Source organism: Euprymna scolopes, chromosome 11 (genome assembly GCF_053919585.1).
Source record: "Euprymna scolopes isolate OS-2025 chromosome 11, ASM5391958v1, whole genome shotgun sequence".
Taxonomy (NCBI): Eukaryota; Metazoa; Mollusca; class Cephalopoda; order Sepiida; family Sepiolidae; genus Euprymna; species Euprymna scolopes.
The window spans coordinates 62126965-62143476 of NC_136492.1; the positions used below are offsets into that span (position 1 = coordinate 62126965).

Sequence of the window (16512 nt, forward strand, 5' to 3'; positions counted from 1 at the left end):
AGCTGTCAAAAACTCAAGTCTTTATCCTCCGCCAATTCATTTCTCTTAAAGCAGCAATTTTGCTCATATGCAAATAAACGCAACATATATAAAAGAAAAAATACAGCTACAAACAGAGGTTGATTACTACAGTTTTTTCTGCAATACCCACACTGCACATGCGAAACACGTGCGCTATCGCTTTTGCGAATAGTTCTTTGTATTAGAGGTCAAGAGTCAAAGGTCCAGTATTATGAATGCATTCTCGGGCGGTTATTTAAGCTAATTTTGAATTAAAAAAAAAAGTGAAATTAAAAAAATCTTCAAAGTATTAGCTCCATTTAAATGTTTATAAACAAAATAATTTGCAGTTTTACTTTGATTCCCCTCGCCAAGCTAGAGGATACATTTTCAGTCGACTTTGTTTGTATGTAGCTTAGCGTCCAGATTGCCTAACAAATTGCCACCAAACTTTGTCAAAATATCGGTCATTATCAAACCTCTAACTTATCATGGTCAAGTCACGGCAAAACCCAGCGGCATTTACCCTGGCTGAGTTGACTCAGTTTCCTACAAAGAAGAAAGTTTCTAGAGAATATCATATATCCCTGTTAGGTTTTTGTAGTTCTTGCAGGCAGGTGTCGAAGTTTTCGTACAAGGAGCAACTAGTATTCCCAAATGATCACTATACTAGTACTGGTCATGCTCAACATTGCTTATCGTCGGTAGTTTAACGAAACCTGTGTGTTACCGTGATTACGCCATTCATAAGATCACGGAAAATGTTACAATTCTACTTTTTTCAATAACTGTGGTTCTCTTTATCGTAGAGACTCGCTACTTGGCTCCTGGGGTAGCCAATGGAGTTCTGCATCTTATATAATCTTGATTCTGACATTTAACTTGCTGTGAAAAGTGATAAACGTTTCCATGGCAATACTTCATACAATATGGAGAAGATAATAACTTATCCCATCCTTACATTGTCAGGCAAATGTATGCAGTTTCATTGCTGACTTCTGCGCTTGTACTAGCAACAAAGGTAGATATGTTTTGTGTTGGGGACTTCATCGTGATCTTATATTACGATAACCACGTGCATTCCGATTAGACGCTATCAATAACTTTCTATTAACTCTCTATACAAAAAAAAAAAGAAAAAAAAGCTCATTGAGCTTCGTCGACGCCCGCAACAGCCGACTGGCGTCATCCGAGAACCCAGACAGAAAGGCGCATGCCAATATTCGATCACTTGCACCGCCGAAGGGAGCAGCAAGCTTCGTCAGGTGGCCAGGTAGACGTCCACAGTCTCCCCTGAGCCAAGCCGACGTTCAGAGAATTGCCCCCAGGCAACAAAAGGGCCCGCACCAAACTCTCCGTACAATGCTTGTTTTATCTGCTCCATTGTCGCCTCATCCACGAGCTGCTGGTACACGGCATAAGCCCCCTTATTGAGCCTCAATGGGATGACCATAGCTGGATCCTTAATTTTGCACAACCGGCAAACGCGCTCGGCCTTCTCCAGCCATTCAACCACTGAAGGACCAGCTGGGGACTCGCCAAAATCGGGTGTCAGCTTCAGGTCGAATCTGTCCATGGTAAAAAATGTACGCCGAAATAGCTTGACGTTGCAAAGAGGAAAAAAAAAAGGAGCACACAAAACTTCAGCTCACTGCAGCAGCGTCGTCCGTCAGTACTTTCTGTAGACTCGTTTTCGCATCGCTCTCCTCTGTTTCAGTGGCCTGCTTTTTATAAAAGACAGTCCTCTAAATTTGCATGTTTGCATATGTGCGCGAGAGCACACGAGATTTGGCGAGAGGGCATTGTTATATAACGCCTTAGGCGCCATCTTGGACCCTTTTCAGCATCATGACGCTGCGTCGGCAAAGTGCACACCGAGGCCGCTTAAGTGGTAAGCCTGCGTAACCACAATTTTCGCCACAGTCTTGCCATTGTTTTTTTTTGTAACGACAACGTTCCAGAAGGATGAGGAGTAATGTCGAACCTTCTTTGTGCTCGGATAAATTCTATATCTGTCTATCCCTCGGATTATTGTGATTGAGTTGAAATTGAGACGCCGTTAGCGTTGGAACTCATATTCTGTTCGACGTGATCGCAAAAGGTTTTGAAGTGCGACTCGCCGGGGACAATCGCAAATCAACTCGAAAACAAGACCCGTCAAGTAGACGATCTATTAACCCCTTGATTAAGCAGGCATATCATTTTATATTGTTTAACCTCCGGGGAGCAGGTTGCCATGTTCAGGATGTAATAGTTGTTCCAGGAACGTCTTCACGGTGCGGAAAAACCAAGTCAAACTCCCCGGCAAACAATTATGTTACAGTAGTAATAATAATAATAGCAATCTATTGCAAATCCGCGATGATACCGCCCTGCCGCCTCGCACCCATATATAATGAGCTTCAGTGAATGGTGTCTAAAAGTGATTTCTGTATTGTTGATGAGGATCAGTCTGGTAGCTGAGAAGGCCGGTGCTCAATACTTTCTACCGCTCACAGACGCATCAGATGTTCACTGATTTGCTTAGTACATGTCCACCGTGCTACCGTTAAAAACTGTACTAGCGGCCCCCAGCGAGAGTACATTAAGTAACGAATATGAATTCCGATTCGTTTAAACCAACATCTGCTACAATTTTTCACCGTCGATAATAGACTTAATTATATATATATATATATATATATATATATATATATATATATATATATTGCTGCATTGATATTCTACTAGATATATCATTTCGTTTAATAACGGCTAATCATCCAATAAAGAGGTTGAATCAAGAATAAGAAATATACAATAGTTGAAGAAGAAAGACAAGAGGTGTCAGCTAACAAAACTACTGTCATTTTTTTTTACCGCACCGCCGAAAAAAAAAAGACAAAAAAAAAAAACACCGATAATCGCATCCTATCAAATATTCTGCACCGAAGCACACGACAGATTTTCCGAAAGGAAATCCGAACCAGTTTTACTGGTTTTCAGTTTGTGATCGGTGTCACTCTCACAACCACTATGAACAACCGCAAGCGTAAGCCAGTGGCGTTTACTTTAGACGAGTTGAACCGGTTTCCTCCAAAGGAGGAACTGTCAAGAGAATATTAAATACACAAGCGGTACCCAATCGCATGAATATCTCGGTCAAAGGAGATGACGACGTTAGGTTTTTACTGTTCATGCCAGGATGTGCAGAGGTCCTTCTTACACACAACGCCTGGGGGGGGGGGCTAAATGGTACTCGACCTTGCCCGCTGGCTAGCGAAGGGAAAGAGGGCATCTTACTGCTTCTGCTCGTAGAAGTGCTTCCATCCCGCCACCTCATACAGTACCTTACTATTCCTAAATGGTCACGCATCTAGTACTGATCAGTCTCAACGTTGCTTAACTTCAGTCATTTAACGAGAACCGTTGTGTCAATGTGATTACGCCGTATAGAGACAATATATAAAAGTATATTATCGACCTTATTAGTTGTAGAGTGCGACGAACATCACCTTTTTATAGAAATCGCTCCAGACAAGACGTAAAGTCATCTGGTGTAACAAGCGAAAAGCAATATTGCTTCAAGGTCAAAAACTATACAATGATAAATGTAATATGGATATATACCCACGAAGGAAGCAGTAATTTTTACCCTTTGTCAGAAACGTCTATGATGGAATGTCAAGATGTAAAGACATCGTAGAAACGCTTCGAACCTTGTCTCGGCCTGCCAAGCCAGCAGGCATCCGATGAAACTTAACAATACCTGCACATTGTTTTCGGAAAGTGTCATTTTATTCATTACTAGCGGCTGCGCCGCGTCGGCACACACAACGCCGAGTTACACAAAATCGAGTACACTCAACATCGTCTTACCATCAACGCTTACCCTGTGAATTCGGAGTACGGGAAATTACCATATGTACGAAACAAAATCACTGGAAAAAGAAAAAATACCGAACTAAGAGTAAAGATAATGAGTAAACGTTGGATAAAATAATGGTTAAAATTATTACGAACTTTCCAGGATTCGAACCTGAAATCTTCTGATTCGTAGTCAGACGCGTTATCCATTGCGCTACAAGTCCTGTCCATATGCCGAAAGATGTTACCACGAATGTATACAGACAGGGCTAAATTTCGTTGACATGGGCAGGTAACCTTTTCGATAATTTCAATAAACGGTCCCCAAACCCTTATTTTGGGCTTTTTGTGCGATCGGCGTTGTTGGTTATGAATCATATATACATAAGGACAATCTAGGGACTCACACCTTTTCGGAAAAAAAAAAAAGAATTTTTTAATTCAGTGCATCTGTTCGAAAGTTTTCTTGGTATATATACACACACATAAATAAATAAACATTTAGAATTTTATTAATAGTATAGATTATTTTTTTCCCCCATTTTCTATTTTTTTTTAAATTAACTATTTTATTTAATGTTTGTTGTTATAGTTCTGAAATACTATTGACGTTGAACATTTTCCACTTTGATTAGTAGCTTATTCCTTTGTTTGTTAAACATTAGCCAATTTTTCCAATAAAAAATTATTTCTGTCAGTATGAAGCTAATTTAATAAGAAATTAATTAAAAAAATGAAACAATATTCTTAAATATATTCTTAAATAACTATTGGACAATTTTTTACGAAGCTTTTAAAATTCAAATTAAGAGGTAAGTTTCATGAATAATTGGATATTTTTGAACAAAAAAAAAACGACTTATAACAAAATTCTTTTAGATCTTTTACATAATTTTTTTTTTACATGATTTTATTTTTCAACTCAAGATAAATATTTCTTTATTTTTTAATAAAAATATCAATTATAACAATCAATGTTTTCTTAAATTACGGTGGCGACTCCTTTCAGCGTTTTACGTATAACTGTCCGGATGATTCCAGAGATAACACGGTTCTTATTCTGTATAAGTACTGACGAAAAGCAAGTTTTTAATGTAGAAGAAATTAAGCTCCACAAAAGGAGCACACTATATTAAGCTAATTGCCTCGGTCTAGAAGAAGTTTTCCTGAACTCACCGAGAACAGAAAAAAAATGAACGGTAGTATCAAAACATACACCGCTTTTCTGCAAGTTAAAAGGACAAGATTTAGTATATCCAATAAGAATTCAATAGATTATTTCACTTTCAGTAAATATGTATCATCAGAGCAAAGAACCTTCAAAATAATTCCTACTAGCTGGATGGTATAATTTAATAAATCAAATTGAGAGTTTGTAGCAGGCATAAATAAATACTTATTTTATTTTCTCTCTCGGAAAAAAAATGCCCCTGATAGGTGATTTGGTTACACATTGATCAATCGGTTTAGGGCTCATTGATTTCATCTGTCCCATACAAAAACAACTTCAGACCCTTCAGAAATCAGTCGGTTAGCAGAGAGAATTCTGGGAGCAACGGGAAAAGATGTCTCATCCCTCTCGCTGTCTTTCCTCTGTTTGTCTGTCTGTCTGACTCTCTTTCTCTCTCTCTCTCTCTCTCTCTCTCTCTCTCTCTCTCTCTCGTCCACTATAGCCTCAAGCATCGACTATATTCGCCCAAAGATAACTACTCGCAGACTCTTTGGAATCTAAAAGAACATTCGATCTTTTATTTATTTTTTTATTTGGACGCTGCCCAACTTTCTCTTAGCAAAGTTTCTTTCTTAGAGTTTCACATCTGTGGAACACAATACGACAGGGATGCTTCCCAGCTACTTTCTTCTACTTCTAGCGAATGTATTGATAATCAAACAAATCCTTTCGTTGATTTTCTATGTTTTCCTTTCATGCGACGCTCTGTTAATCGTCGGCAAGAAAATAAACTATTTAAAATGCAGGTTTTTTTTGTTTTTTTTTAAATTAAAATAATGTGTCATCTGACATATGGGCCGTAGTATTTCGCCTGACTCCCTTTTTTATTAGGGAAGTCGTCATTTATCATGGCCCAAAAGCCACACGAGGATAAAGATTAATTATTGTCTGGTGATCGGTAAGACAACACAATGATTATCAGTAATAGTAGGACTTGAGTGGCGTTTGTTTATTTAAAAGGACGGCTCAGCAGTATTTGATTCACAGTAAACTTGAAAACATCCATGTTATAGTCAGCGTTCAAGTAGCGTTGCCGTATTGTGTTTACGGACCGGTTGTTCAAGGCATTAGCTCACTGAATTTTCGTTTAGTTTTGATAGTTAAAATAGGGAATTGTAGGTAATTGTAGCTAAACAAGTGTCTGCTGCAAATGTTGTACGGAGGCGACCATTGATAAAAGCTCATCTCAGCGCATGTCATGAAAATAACGATAGATCAGAGACAGACTTGCAACTGCTATTCTGTAAAGAGGAAGTAAGATTGTTAAGAGAGTTTCAATCAACAATGAGTCCATGCTCTCTTTTAGCGATGTTCGCTTGGATAGAATTGGGCCAAATGTACTTCTTAGAGGTCATTTTCAGGAAAAGTTTAAAAGTTTTTAACACTTTATTCAAGAATTGCTTAAATCCAGATTTCCATTGGGAAGGAAGCATTCTCCTCAGAGAAATCTGTTTGAAAAATTATGCTTTGCTCGTGCGAAGATTTGTCCTCACATTGAGGGACTTGTGAAACTACACATCCAACCGTTGAGTAAACACTTACTTGATATATAGAATCCATCATTGTATCCTTGTGTAGCCAAACTGTTAGTGACTATCGGATCGTCCAGATGTCATGATGAAGTCTGTTTATAAACGGTACAGTAAATCTCCAAACTGGTTTATGCGAGATTAGTGAATTGCTCGCTAAAAGTCGTCTCCTAAACATCTTTTTTTTACACCGCAACGTAAAAGAAAGGCGCCAAGTATTGCTACAAAGGTCACTTCTTTTTATGTGAACCTCGAAGTGAGAAAAAAAGAATGTGCCGTATGTAAGTTTAACGGTGCAATTTCTAACACTCACTTATTTCACCTTCATCATCTCCATCATCTACCATAATTGCCTCTGCGCCTTTTTTATTACTCTCCTCCATTCATGCAACATTTTAAATATTTTGCTACCACTGACGGATGTACGCAATGTTTGATACGTTGTTCGTTAACATCAGATCCGTTGCCATTGCCGCTGGTAACCCTGTTGGATCAGTCTATCGCTCCAAACAGTATCTCACTCCTGACGCAATCCTCTACCCACATAAGAACCAAATACGTCCGTAGATGGAGTACTGTGTTCGCATCTGGGAAAGAATGCTAAGAATATCCATTCCTGCCTAACAGGTTAAAAACAGGCTTCGAAATATAGTGGGCATCCTACTTCCTCTTTCGCACAGAAGAAACGTATCGAGTCTATCGCTGAGCGATCGTAATTTGCATTGCAGGTGCTCAACTGAGCTTTCATATATGGTCCATCCTCTGTAAAACATTCACGGCAGACACTCGTCTGGCTACAACAACTACTAACAATGTTCCTTATTATCTATCTATGCCTGAAACTAAACATACATTTTATTAGCAAAGTTTCTTTCGTAGAGCTGCACATCTGTGGAACACGATACGGCAGGAATGCTTCCCAGCTGACTATAACATGGTCGTTTTCACGTCTAAAGTGAACAAGTTCCTGTTGAGCCGTACTTTTAACTAAATAAACACTACCCAAGTTCCACTATTACTGATAATGATGATGTCTCATCGGCTAACTGACATTCATCAACCCTTATCTTCAAGTGGCCTTCAAACCTTAGTAAGCGGTGCCCCTCAGTAAAAAAGAGGACTTATTTCCTTTTCAACATTTAATATCATTGCAACATCATCGACCGTACAGTCAATCCAAATCCATGAAGATCTCAACTTACAAATCTCTCAGTTTTCCTGCTATTAACGTAATTATTGATCTCAATAAATCCTAATGATTCATGATTGTCTATCGCAAGAATATTTATGTGCATATATCGCTTATTATGAATTTTGATGTACATTCGTTCTGCTATTCGAAATAATAAGTTCTTCGTTCTGAGTAATGTCGTAATTTATAACCATATTCTTGACCCCATTTGCGATTGTCAGTCATTTATCATAATCGCCACCTGATCATGAGGATTTATTTGTATAAAATTACGTTGGACGATTGAATTGAAAGGAAATTCAAGAAAAAGTCATCTTTGTCAGCAAACTTTAAAATCTCTTCGGCGCTTATGTAGTTTGCGATGATTATCCAAGGGGAATAACTAGTATCGTCTAAACAAATATAAACAATTTTTGCAAGAGATAATTGAAGACGCTAAAACAATCGATCGAATAATGAAACTATTTCAAGTAAAAAAAAAAAAAGACCTCGTCTCCACAATAACAAAGTCCTGGGACTAAAAATGAAACCTGTCGAAGCAGTTTACGAAAAGAAAAAAAATCAGGTTTAGGCGGGGGTTCGGGGTCTTGGATATCATCTCCAACTCCATAAGCGCCATATCTTCCATAGATTTATTTGTTAAAAAGTCGGTGCGCATGCTATATAGGACCGTGCTGTCATTGGAATCGTCTGGGCGGTTTATGAAAAACGCCGGAAGGTACCAGAATACCGAGCGCTGCAACCCTAATATAAAAAAGTATGAAGAAAACGTTTGTTTTCTATCATTGGTTTATTATTTTTTAAAAAATCCAAATATTTATCTTGATTTTGAACAAAAAAAAAAAAAGCTCATAAAAAAACGAAAAAAATTGTAGAAAAAAAATTGCTATCCATTTTTCGTTTTTCAAAAAAAAAAAAAGTATTTATTCATAAGAATGTTTTTATTTCTTTATTTGAAGTTGAATTTTCTTAAAGTTTCGTAAAAATTGTCCAATAAGTATTCAAGAATATGGCTTTTATTTTTCGATTTATTTTCCATTGAATTAGCTTCGTATTGATATAAATCATACATTTTTAATTGAAAGAATTGGTCAGTGTTTGTACGAAAAAAAATTAAAACCTTTCTTCGGTCTTTATATTGCATATGTACCAAAAAGGCCTCCATTATTCTTGACATTTCCACAGAAGTTTCGTTTGCCTTTAGATTGGCGTAGATTTTTTTTTATTTAAACATAAACAGTAGAGACGTGGTATATCCTCTAGAACACTTTATAGTGCATTGAGCTTCATCTTTGGCTTCCGTAATGAAAACGTTAACACGGTTGATTTTCGTTTTATTATGTTAGAGATGATTGGAACAAAAAGGAAAATCATATATAATCGCATCTTAAAAAGTATTGTAAAAGTTTCGTTCGCGTTGCTTCATCGAAAGAAATCTGGAGCTAGTTATTACGTATACTCAATGTAAAAAAATCATCTAACTTACTACTAAGAGCGTTTCTCTTCTACTATGAATAACCTTTGTGACCTTCGAATTCTACGAGTCTGTAAGGAGGCGAGAGAAAGAAATGAAAAAGCGCTAATCTAATAGGTCTGAAAAGGTATTTGAGAAATTGATATGTTGTAACCTGTTTTAATGAAACAGATTGCACCTAGGTTCAGTAATAATCATATGGTTTTTATCTAAGATATCTTGTAAGTTTCTGAGGTTTTGAGTTAAGGATTGATTACTTCTCATATGTGGATTCTTCGGACTACTATTCTCATCTTGAGTTATTTCCATAATGTTTCGGTGGATATAACCTCTCATCTTCTTCAGGTGTATCTTGTCGAACTCTGGGACATTTCTGGGATTTTTCTGTCGAACTCTGGAATCTTTTGTCGAACTCGGGAATTTCTTTCTTTAACTCTGAAATTTGCATGGAATTTCGACAGGAACCCTTTATTTAATCAACGTATTTATCCTTATATTCGAGTAGCTTACGGACCTTGATAAATTATGACTACCCTGTAAAAAAGTCAAACATATTTTACATTTGAATTGATTTGCAACTAATTAATTTTTGTATCATTTTATTTCTTTATTTGAAGTTGAATTTTCTTAGTTTCGTGAAAATTGTCCAATAAGTATTCAAGAATATGGCTTTCATTTTTCGATTTATTTTCCATTGAATTAGCTTCGTATTGATAGAAATCATACATTTTTAATTAAAAGAATTGGTCAGCGTTTGTGCGAAAAAAAAAAATTAAAACCTTTCTTCGGCGCCTTCTAGGACTTTATGTAAATTACCTCGAGGATATCACGGTCTTTATATTGCATATGTACCAAAACGTCCACCATTATTCTTGACATTTTCACAGAAGTTTGATTTGCCTTTAGATTGGCGTAGATTTTTTTTTTATTAAAGCATAAACAGCAGAGACGTGGTAGATCCTCTAGAACACTTCATAATGCATTGAGCTTCATCTTTGGTTTCCGTAATGAAAACGTTAACACGGTTGATTTTCGTTTTACCATGTTAGAGATGATTGGAACAAAAAGGAAAATCATACATTATCGCATCTTAGAAAGTATTGTAAAAGTTTCGTTCGCGTTGCTTCATTGAAAGAAATCTGGAGCTCGTATAAAATGAAATTGTTAAACCAGAGATATCAGTTAACAACGTTTGTGCTACCTTCATTAATATATAAAAGCATGGTTTTATTCTGTTATCCAATGTAGTGAGCTAAAAGAATATCCGGAAAATAATACACAATAGCAGCAAACTTTCGAAAAAAAAAAAAAATCTTTAACAATTTCAACGAGTTATGGTTTCAAATCCAACTTTCTATAAACGTGCTCTCACGCACCAAAACAACAAAAATCGAACGGATTATTCATACAAAAATTCTCATCGTTTTATTTTTAAGACGAGACCTCTCAATGGTCATGGTAGCTGCAAATAACATGTAAAACTATACATGAGTTGGCAAATATATTGAACTCCTTTTCGTTACAAACGTCAATTATCAGCAATATTTCTCTTCCCTTTCCACTATGAGATAAGCGACATGAAGTACATATTTTTGTGCGGTTTTCTCATATATTTTCTTATATATTAAATATCCGTAATAACGTTTTTATTTCATCTTTCCTTTCTAATAAACATTACCACCATACGTATTATTTTCATTCATCGGACTACTGTTCTCACCTTGAGTATGATTTTCACAACGTTTCGGTCGATGTAACCCTCGACCTTCTTCAGGAATATCTTGTCGAATCAACAACCCTTGGCGCAGTGGTTAGAGGACTTGGAAAAATCAATTGTAAAAAGTGATATTCTCCTGAAGGTTGAGGTTCAATCCTCGATGTGGGCGATCGAAAAATACAATTGTGAATTACTTAGGACCTCTATCCAGTCATGGCTAACGAAACAAGAGCATGCTATCTCCGTGAAGTAAATAATGGGTTTCGTTCGAAATTCCGTCCAAATTCCAAAGTTCGACAAGATACACCTGAAGAAGGTCGGAGGTTACATTGACCGAAAAGTTGTGAAAATCACACTCAAGATGAGAACAGTAGTCCGATGAATCCAAATAATACGAATAACCAATCCTCATCTAAAAAAATTCAGAAACGTTATTACTAGTGTATATCCTCTGTTACACAATTCAATGTCAATCTTCGTTAATGCATCTTCGTCACCAAAGTTGCCCAAGTCAACTTCCTTCGCTTGAAACGTTCTAAGATATTCTGACTTCTCATTTGCTACTCTTTATCTTTGATGATTCTAGGTGTTAATAAAAACTGATAGATCTTTGAACAGATACTTTGTCATTCTTTTGATATTGATTTTCCCTCTACAAGATTAGTCTTACTTCCGTGATTGGATTGACAAATTATATCGGTAAAAAATATATCATCAATAATGCGCAACGCTAGCAAACAGTTAAAACCACTTAAGTCCAAAGAATATATTATTTTCAACAATCAGAGTCGTAAATTCAGTTTTCACCGATATATTCTTACTAGTGATGCGGCGATTCTAAGATATTTCCCGATTCCGATACAATCATCGATTCTGTTCTAAATTTCCTATCCCGATACATTACCGATTCCGATTCTCCGATTCTTTATAGATCTCTAATATTTAATGCTATTTTTCCCGGTTAGCGTAAAAACCACATATTAACTGTGCATATATTTTCTCAAACGTAAAAAATACACTTGTGAGGGATAATTTATAGATGTAGTTTTACTGGTAGTTGAAAATGAATAAATATTTATTATTTTAGCATTACTACCAGGAAAATTTTGTTTTAAACAAAATCAAATTTAAAAAGAGATAAGTGTTTGGGATTGGAAAATATGCACAACTTTTTCTGATTCCGATACCGATTTCGATGCCCTAAAATGTTCCGGTTTTTTCGATTCTCGATTCCGATTAATCGTCCCAGCACTAATTCTTAGCCTCCAATACAAAAATTGCACTGACTTTTAATACTCTCCCTCCAACATTTTTTTTTATTTCCAAGACGACACCTTCCAAGATAGCCAGGATATGGGGAGGGGTCAAAAATAGCATATCAAATGAAACTTGATTTGACATGTACCTTGAACTTATTTTCTCAACTAACGTCAATTATCTGCAACATTTTTCTGCCTATCGCCACGAGGTAAGCGACATCTTATTTCCTTAGGTGTTTGAAATACATATAATTAATTATAGATAATTTCATTTTGATACCTGTCTTAATCAAACCATTAACGGTAATACGTAAAGCAAGGTTTCTAATCAGTAAACTTTCTTTCTCTTTCTCTTTTTGATAGTCGCTGTGAAGATGAAGTCAGACTTTGAAATAATGTGCAACTTTTCCAACGATTGCTGCCCGAAATGGAATGGTAATTGCTGTTGCGGTTTCAGTTATCATCACCTGATGACATCGTTCTCAAAGCGAGACGGAAACATCACCGGAAGCGGTTTGTTCGTTGACAACTTCCGCACCGATATGACCTTAAAGCTCAACGGAAGTGACGTCGGCGGAAGACGAAGCTATCGCGATTACGAGAACAATTACGAGATTAAAGACATTTCGGAAGTGTTCTTTCAGTACAACTACAGCTATCAGAATATCCCAGCCAACCTGGCTCATATCGGTACCCAGTTACTCGACGCCGAGTCTGTGCGCTATTTTCGCGACTACGACGACGAGGTCGTGTTTCTGGGTAAGGGCTCATTCGGCGAAGTTTATCTCGCTGAAATGGTGGAAAGCAAGCAAGTGGTGGCGGTCAAGCTATTTCTAGATTCAGATTACCTGGATATCATCTCTGAAGTGATTATAACTCAATACCTCTGTGATACAGGGGTCATTCCGAAAATTATCGGCCTTCTTCCCACGGGTCCAATGACCAGTAATCTTTCTCTGGTGCAAGAATATGTCAGTGGCATGACGCTAGAAGACCATCTGAATGAAGAAAACGAGACGACACTGATCTCTATCAATTGGCTTAATATCTCATTACAGCTGGCAGTGGGGCTGCAGAAAATACATCAGAAATACGTACTTTTAAACGATATCCACGAGGGAAATGTCCTTGTCGAGCCACCTCATTTACGCGTTGTTTATATCGACATGGGACACGCTACGTTTCGTTCCGGTTACAAATATAACAATTATAATGGCTCTCTGTACACTTACGAGCATCTGGCACCGGAACTTCGAAAGAGCCAGCCCGGAACACCGGCTTCGGATGTTTATAGTTTGGGTTCTCTTTTAAGTCGAATCAGTAATATAAGCCGAATCAGGGAACTTGAGCGGCTTGCCAACCGCTGTCTTCATAATCAGCCGGAAATGCGACCAACGCTAAGCGACCTGGTTATTTCTCTAAAAGATATTTTTGAACAAGAAAAACAGAAAATCGAACGGAAACGGGTGAAGTTCCAGGATTTCTCCAACATCAAATCAATCAGCTATCCACCGCTTATTCATTACAACGTGCCTATCCTTGGCCCAGACTCTATCACGGATATTCAGAATAGAACTCAGCAAGACGAGGACTTGAAAAACGAAGAAACAGGTACCAATTCGACTTTAGATCCAATGTATATCTACCTGGGCGGAACGCGTGCCAAGGTACACATCGGCACTCTCAATCACTGTAACTGCGTCGTCATGATCCGAGCTTACGAAAATGGGTCGTTCGAAAGGATCCTGGAAGAGTCTCGGATTTTACTCCATTTAAAGGACACCGGTGCAGTATTTCCATTTCATGGTCTGCTTCCAACGGGAAGCCTATTGGATGAATTTGAAATCGTGCAGTCCTATTTTGTTCGGATGGTTTCAGTGGCGAACATTTTCCAACGCTTCTCTCTCCGGATGACAGACACGGAAATCCTATCCTTCTTCATACATATTTCCGTCCATTTGTTAGAAGTTCATCGCAAAGGGGTGCTGTTGAATTATCTCAACGAAGAGAATATCATGATTGACCCGGAAAATACCAAGAACCCTGTATGGTTCAGCGATCTTTCTCGTGCCACGTACAACGACGTGTATATTTTCCCAGTGGAGGACGCCGATTTGAGTGGTTTTAAATTTTTAGCACCAGAAGTCAGGGCCGGATCCGCGACTTCTGCCGCTAGCGACATTTACAGCTTGTGTTACGTTTACAAGTTAGTTCTCGATCGGCTTCATAAACGGACATACGCGGAATTTGTGAACCATTGTCTGGCGAAAGATCCAGAAATGCGACCGTCAATTCCTGAAATAATCATGGACTTACGATCACTAGCACAACTGATCCAGTGATAAAGAAATCTTTAAATAATATCTATATATATATATATATATATATATATATATATGTGTGTGTTTGTGTGTTTGTGTGTGTGTGGTACAAGTCCAGAGTTTAACCTAATTTTAAAAAATACAGAAAAATATCTATGATGTACGTACCCATCACGGAACGAAAATGTCATTCCATTGATCACGAAAATTGAGCAAGTTTAGTTTCTTTTATAAAGGAAAACATTTCTTTGCGATTTTTAGCGATTTTAATAATAAATTGTAGTCATTACAAGGCTAATTTTTATCTCGGTGGTTCGAATAAGATTGTATCCCTTTATTAAAATAAAATTCAAGTGGCGGGTCAAAACATAACGTCTCGCGTACCCGTAAAATTTGATTTTTTTTTTTTTTAGTTAAAAAACTACTTGACCAATTTACGTGATATTTGGAATATGACATTTTTGTTCCGCCAGGTGTATATGCATCATACAAATGTTTTTTTTTATTTTAATTAGGATGAACTATGGACTTGTACCTTATACATATATATATATGTGTGTGCGTGTGTATAAATATATATATATATATATATATATATATATATATATATATATATATACGTACATTTATATATATGTATATGTGTGTGTATGTATGTATATATATGTACACATATATACATTTATATATATATATATAAATTATACACACATAAAATCACACATGTATATATGCACATATACATACACATATATATGTGTGTGTGTGGTGTGTAATACGGTGCGGGTATAGATTCTATTAGGCGGGAAATATTTTAAAAGCTGTGAGATATTCATTCTTTATATGTGGGAAGAAAATTTTTTTTATTCAAATGGATTATTTAAAAAAAGGTACAATTTTAATAGAATGAAAAAACAACTATAAAAACGTGGATATCATGATAATTATTGGTGAAATTATTACGTTCCCACAAGTGAGCGTGGTGGAAATATTGTGATGTAAGGGTGCGTAAACGTTATAGCAATAAATGGAATCTCTTTAATTTTATTCGCTGTTATTATTGTCTCGTGTTTTAATTGAAATAATGTTTTAGGCGCTTCGCGTAGCGCCTTATTTGATCAATAAATTTATTTTATCAAAAAAAAAATAAATAAATAAAAACATAGTTTTTCCAATGAAACGAAACGTAATTATACAGTTATCTAGTGGCGCATACGAGATGAGAAGCGTCGTTCAACAATTAAAAATATGCATTTATTTTCGTGTTTGTATTTCGACACTGAGTTATATCTATGTTTTATTTATTGTGGCTATCCTAACACATCGCCTTACATTTCTGTACTTATATTCAATACTTATGCATACACGCACACACACATATATACATATACACACAGATATAAACATACATATGTATACATATATGCATATAGATATATACATATATATATATACAAGAATATACATATATACATGCATATAAACATACATACACACATATACACATATTTATACATATATACACATACATATATGTATAGATACACACATATTTATACATATATACACACACACACATATATATATGTATACATACACACATACATATATACATACACACACATATATATACATATATGTATATACATATTTATACACATACATGTATTACGACATGTATTAATACAGACACATGCATATATATACACACATACACATATGTGTGTATGCACCATCTCGTTCTTATATTTAATTCTCTACCCTCAGGTCGGTACCGAATTAACTCCGTAGTTATTGTCTGTGTCTTTATTCCTCTCTATATTTAATGTTCTGACTTTATTTCGACACCAATTCATATTTGTACGTATTTTCCGTATCGATATTTATACATAATTTCCTCTCTATATTTAATTTCCTATCCATATTTCGACACCAAGTCATAT

The 16512-nt window shown here is 36.3% G+C and overlaps 1 protein-coding gene and 1 non-coding gene across 6 annotated transcripts in view; one reads left to right on the forward strand and one right to left on the reverse strand.

Moving 5' to 3' along the window:
- Positions 1-15616, forward strand: part of LOC145287879 (uncharacterized) — a 426488-nt gene extending 410872 nt beyond the window's left edge. For all 5 annotated transcript variants that reach the window (XM_080135790.1, XM_080135787.1, XM_080135788.1 and 2 more), the window contains one exon: positions 12612-15616. In XM_080135790.1, the coding sequence (XP_079991916.1) occupies positions 12612-14590 (1979 nt within the window). In that variant the 3' untranslated portion in view covers positions 14591-15616. The remainder of the gene's footprint in view (positions 1-12611) is intronic.
- Trnar-acg (transfer RNA arginine (anticodon ACG)) lies at positions 3998-4070 on the reverse strand. Its single transcript has one exon. It is a non-coding gene; the product is annotated as a tRNA-Arg (tRNA).
- Positions 15617-16512: the final 896 nt, after the last annotated feature.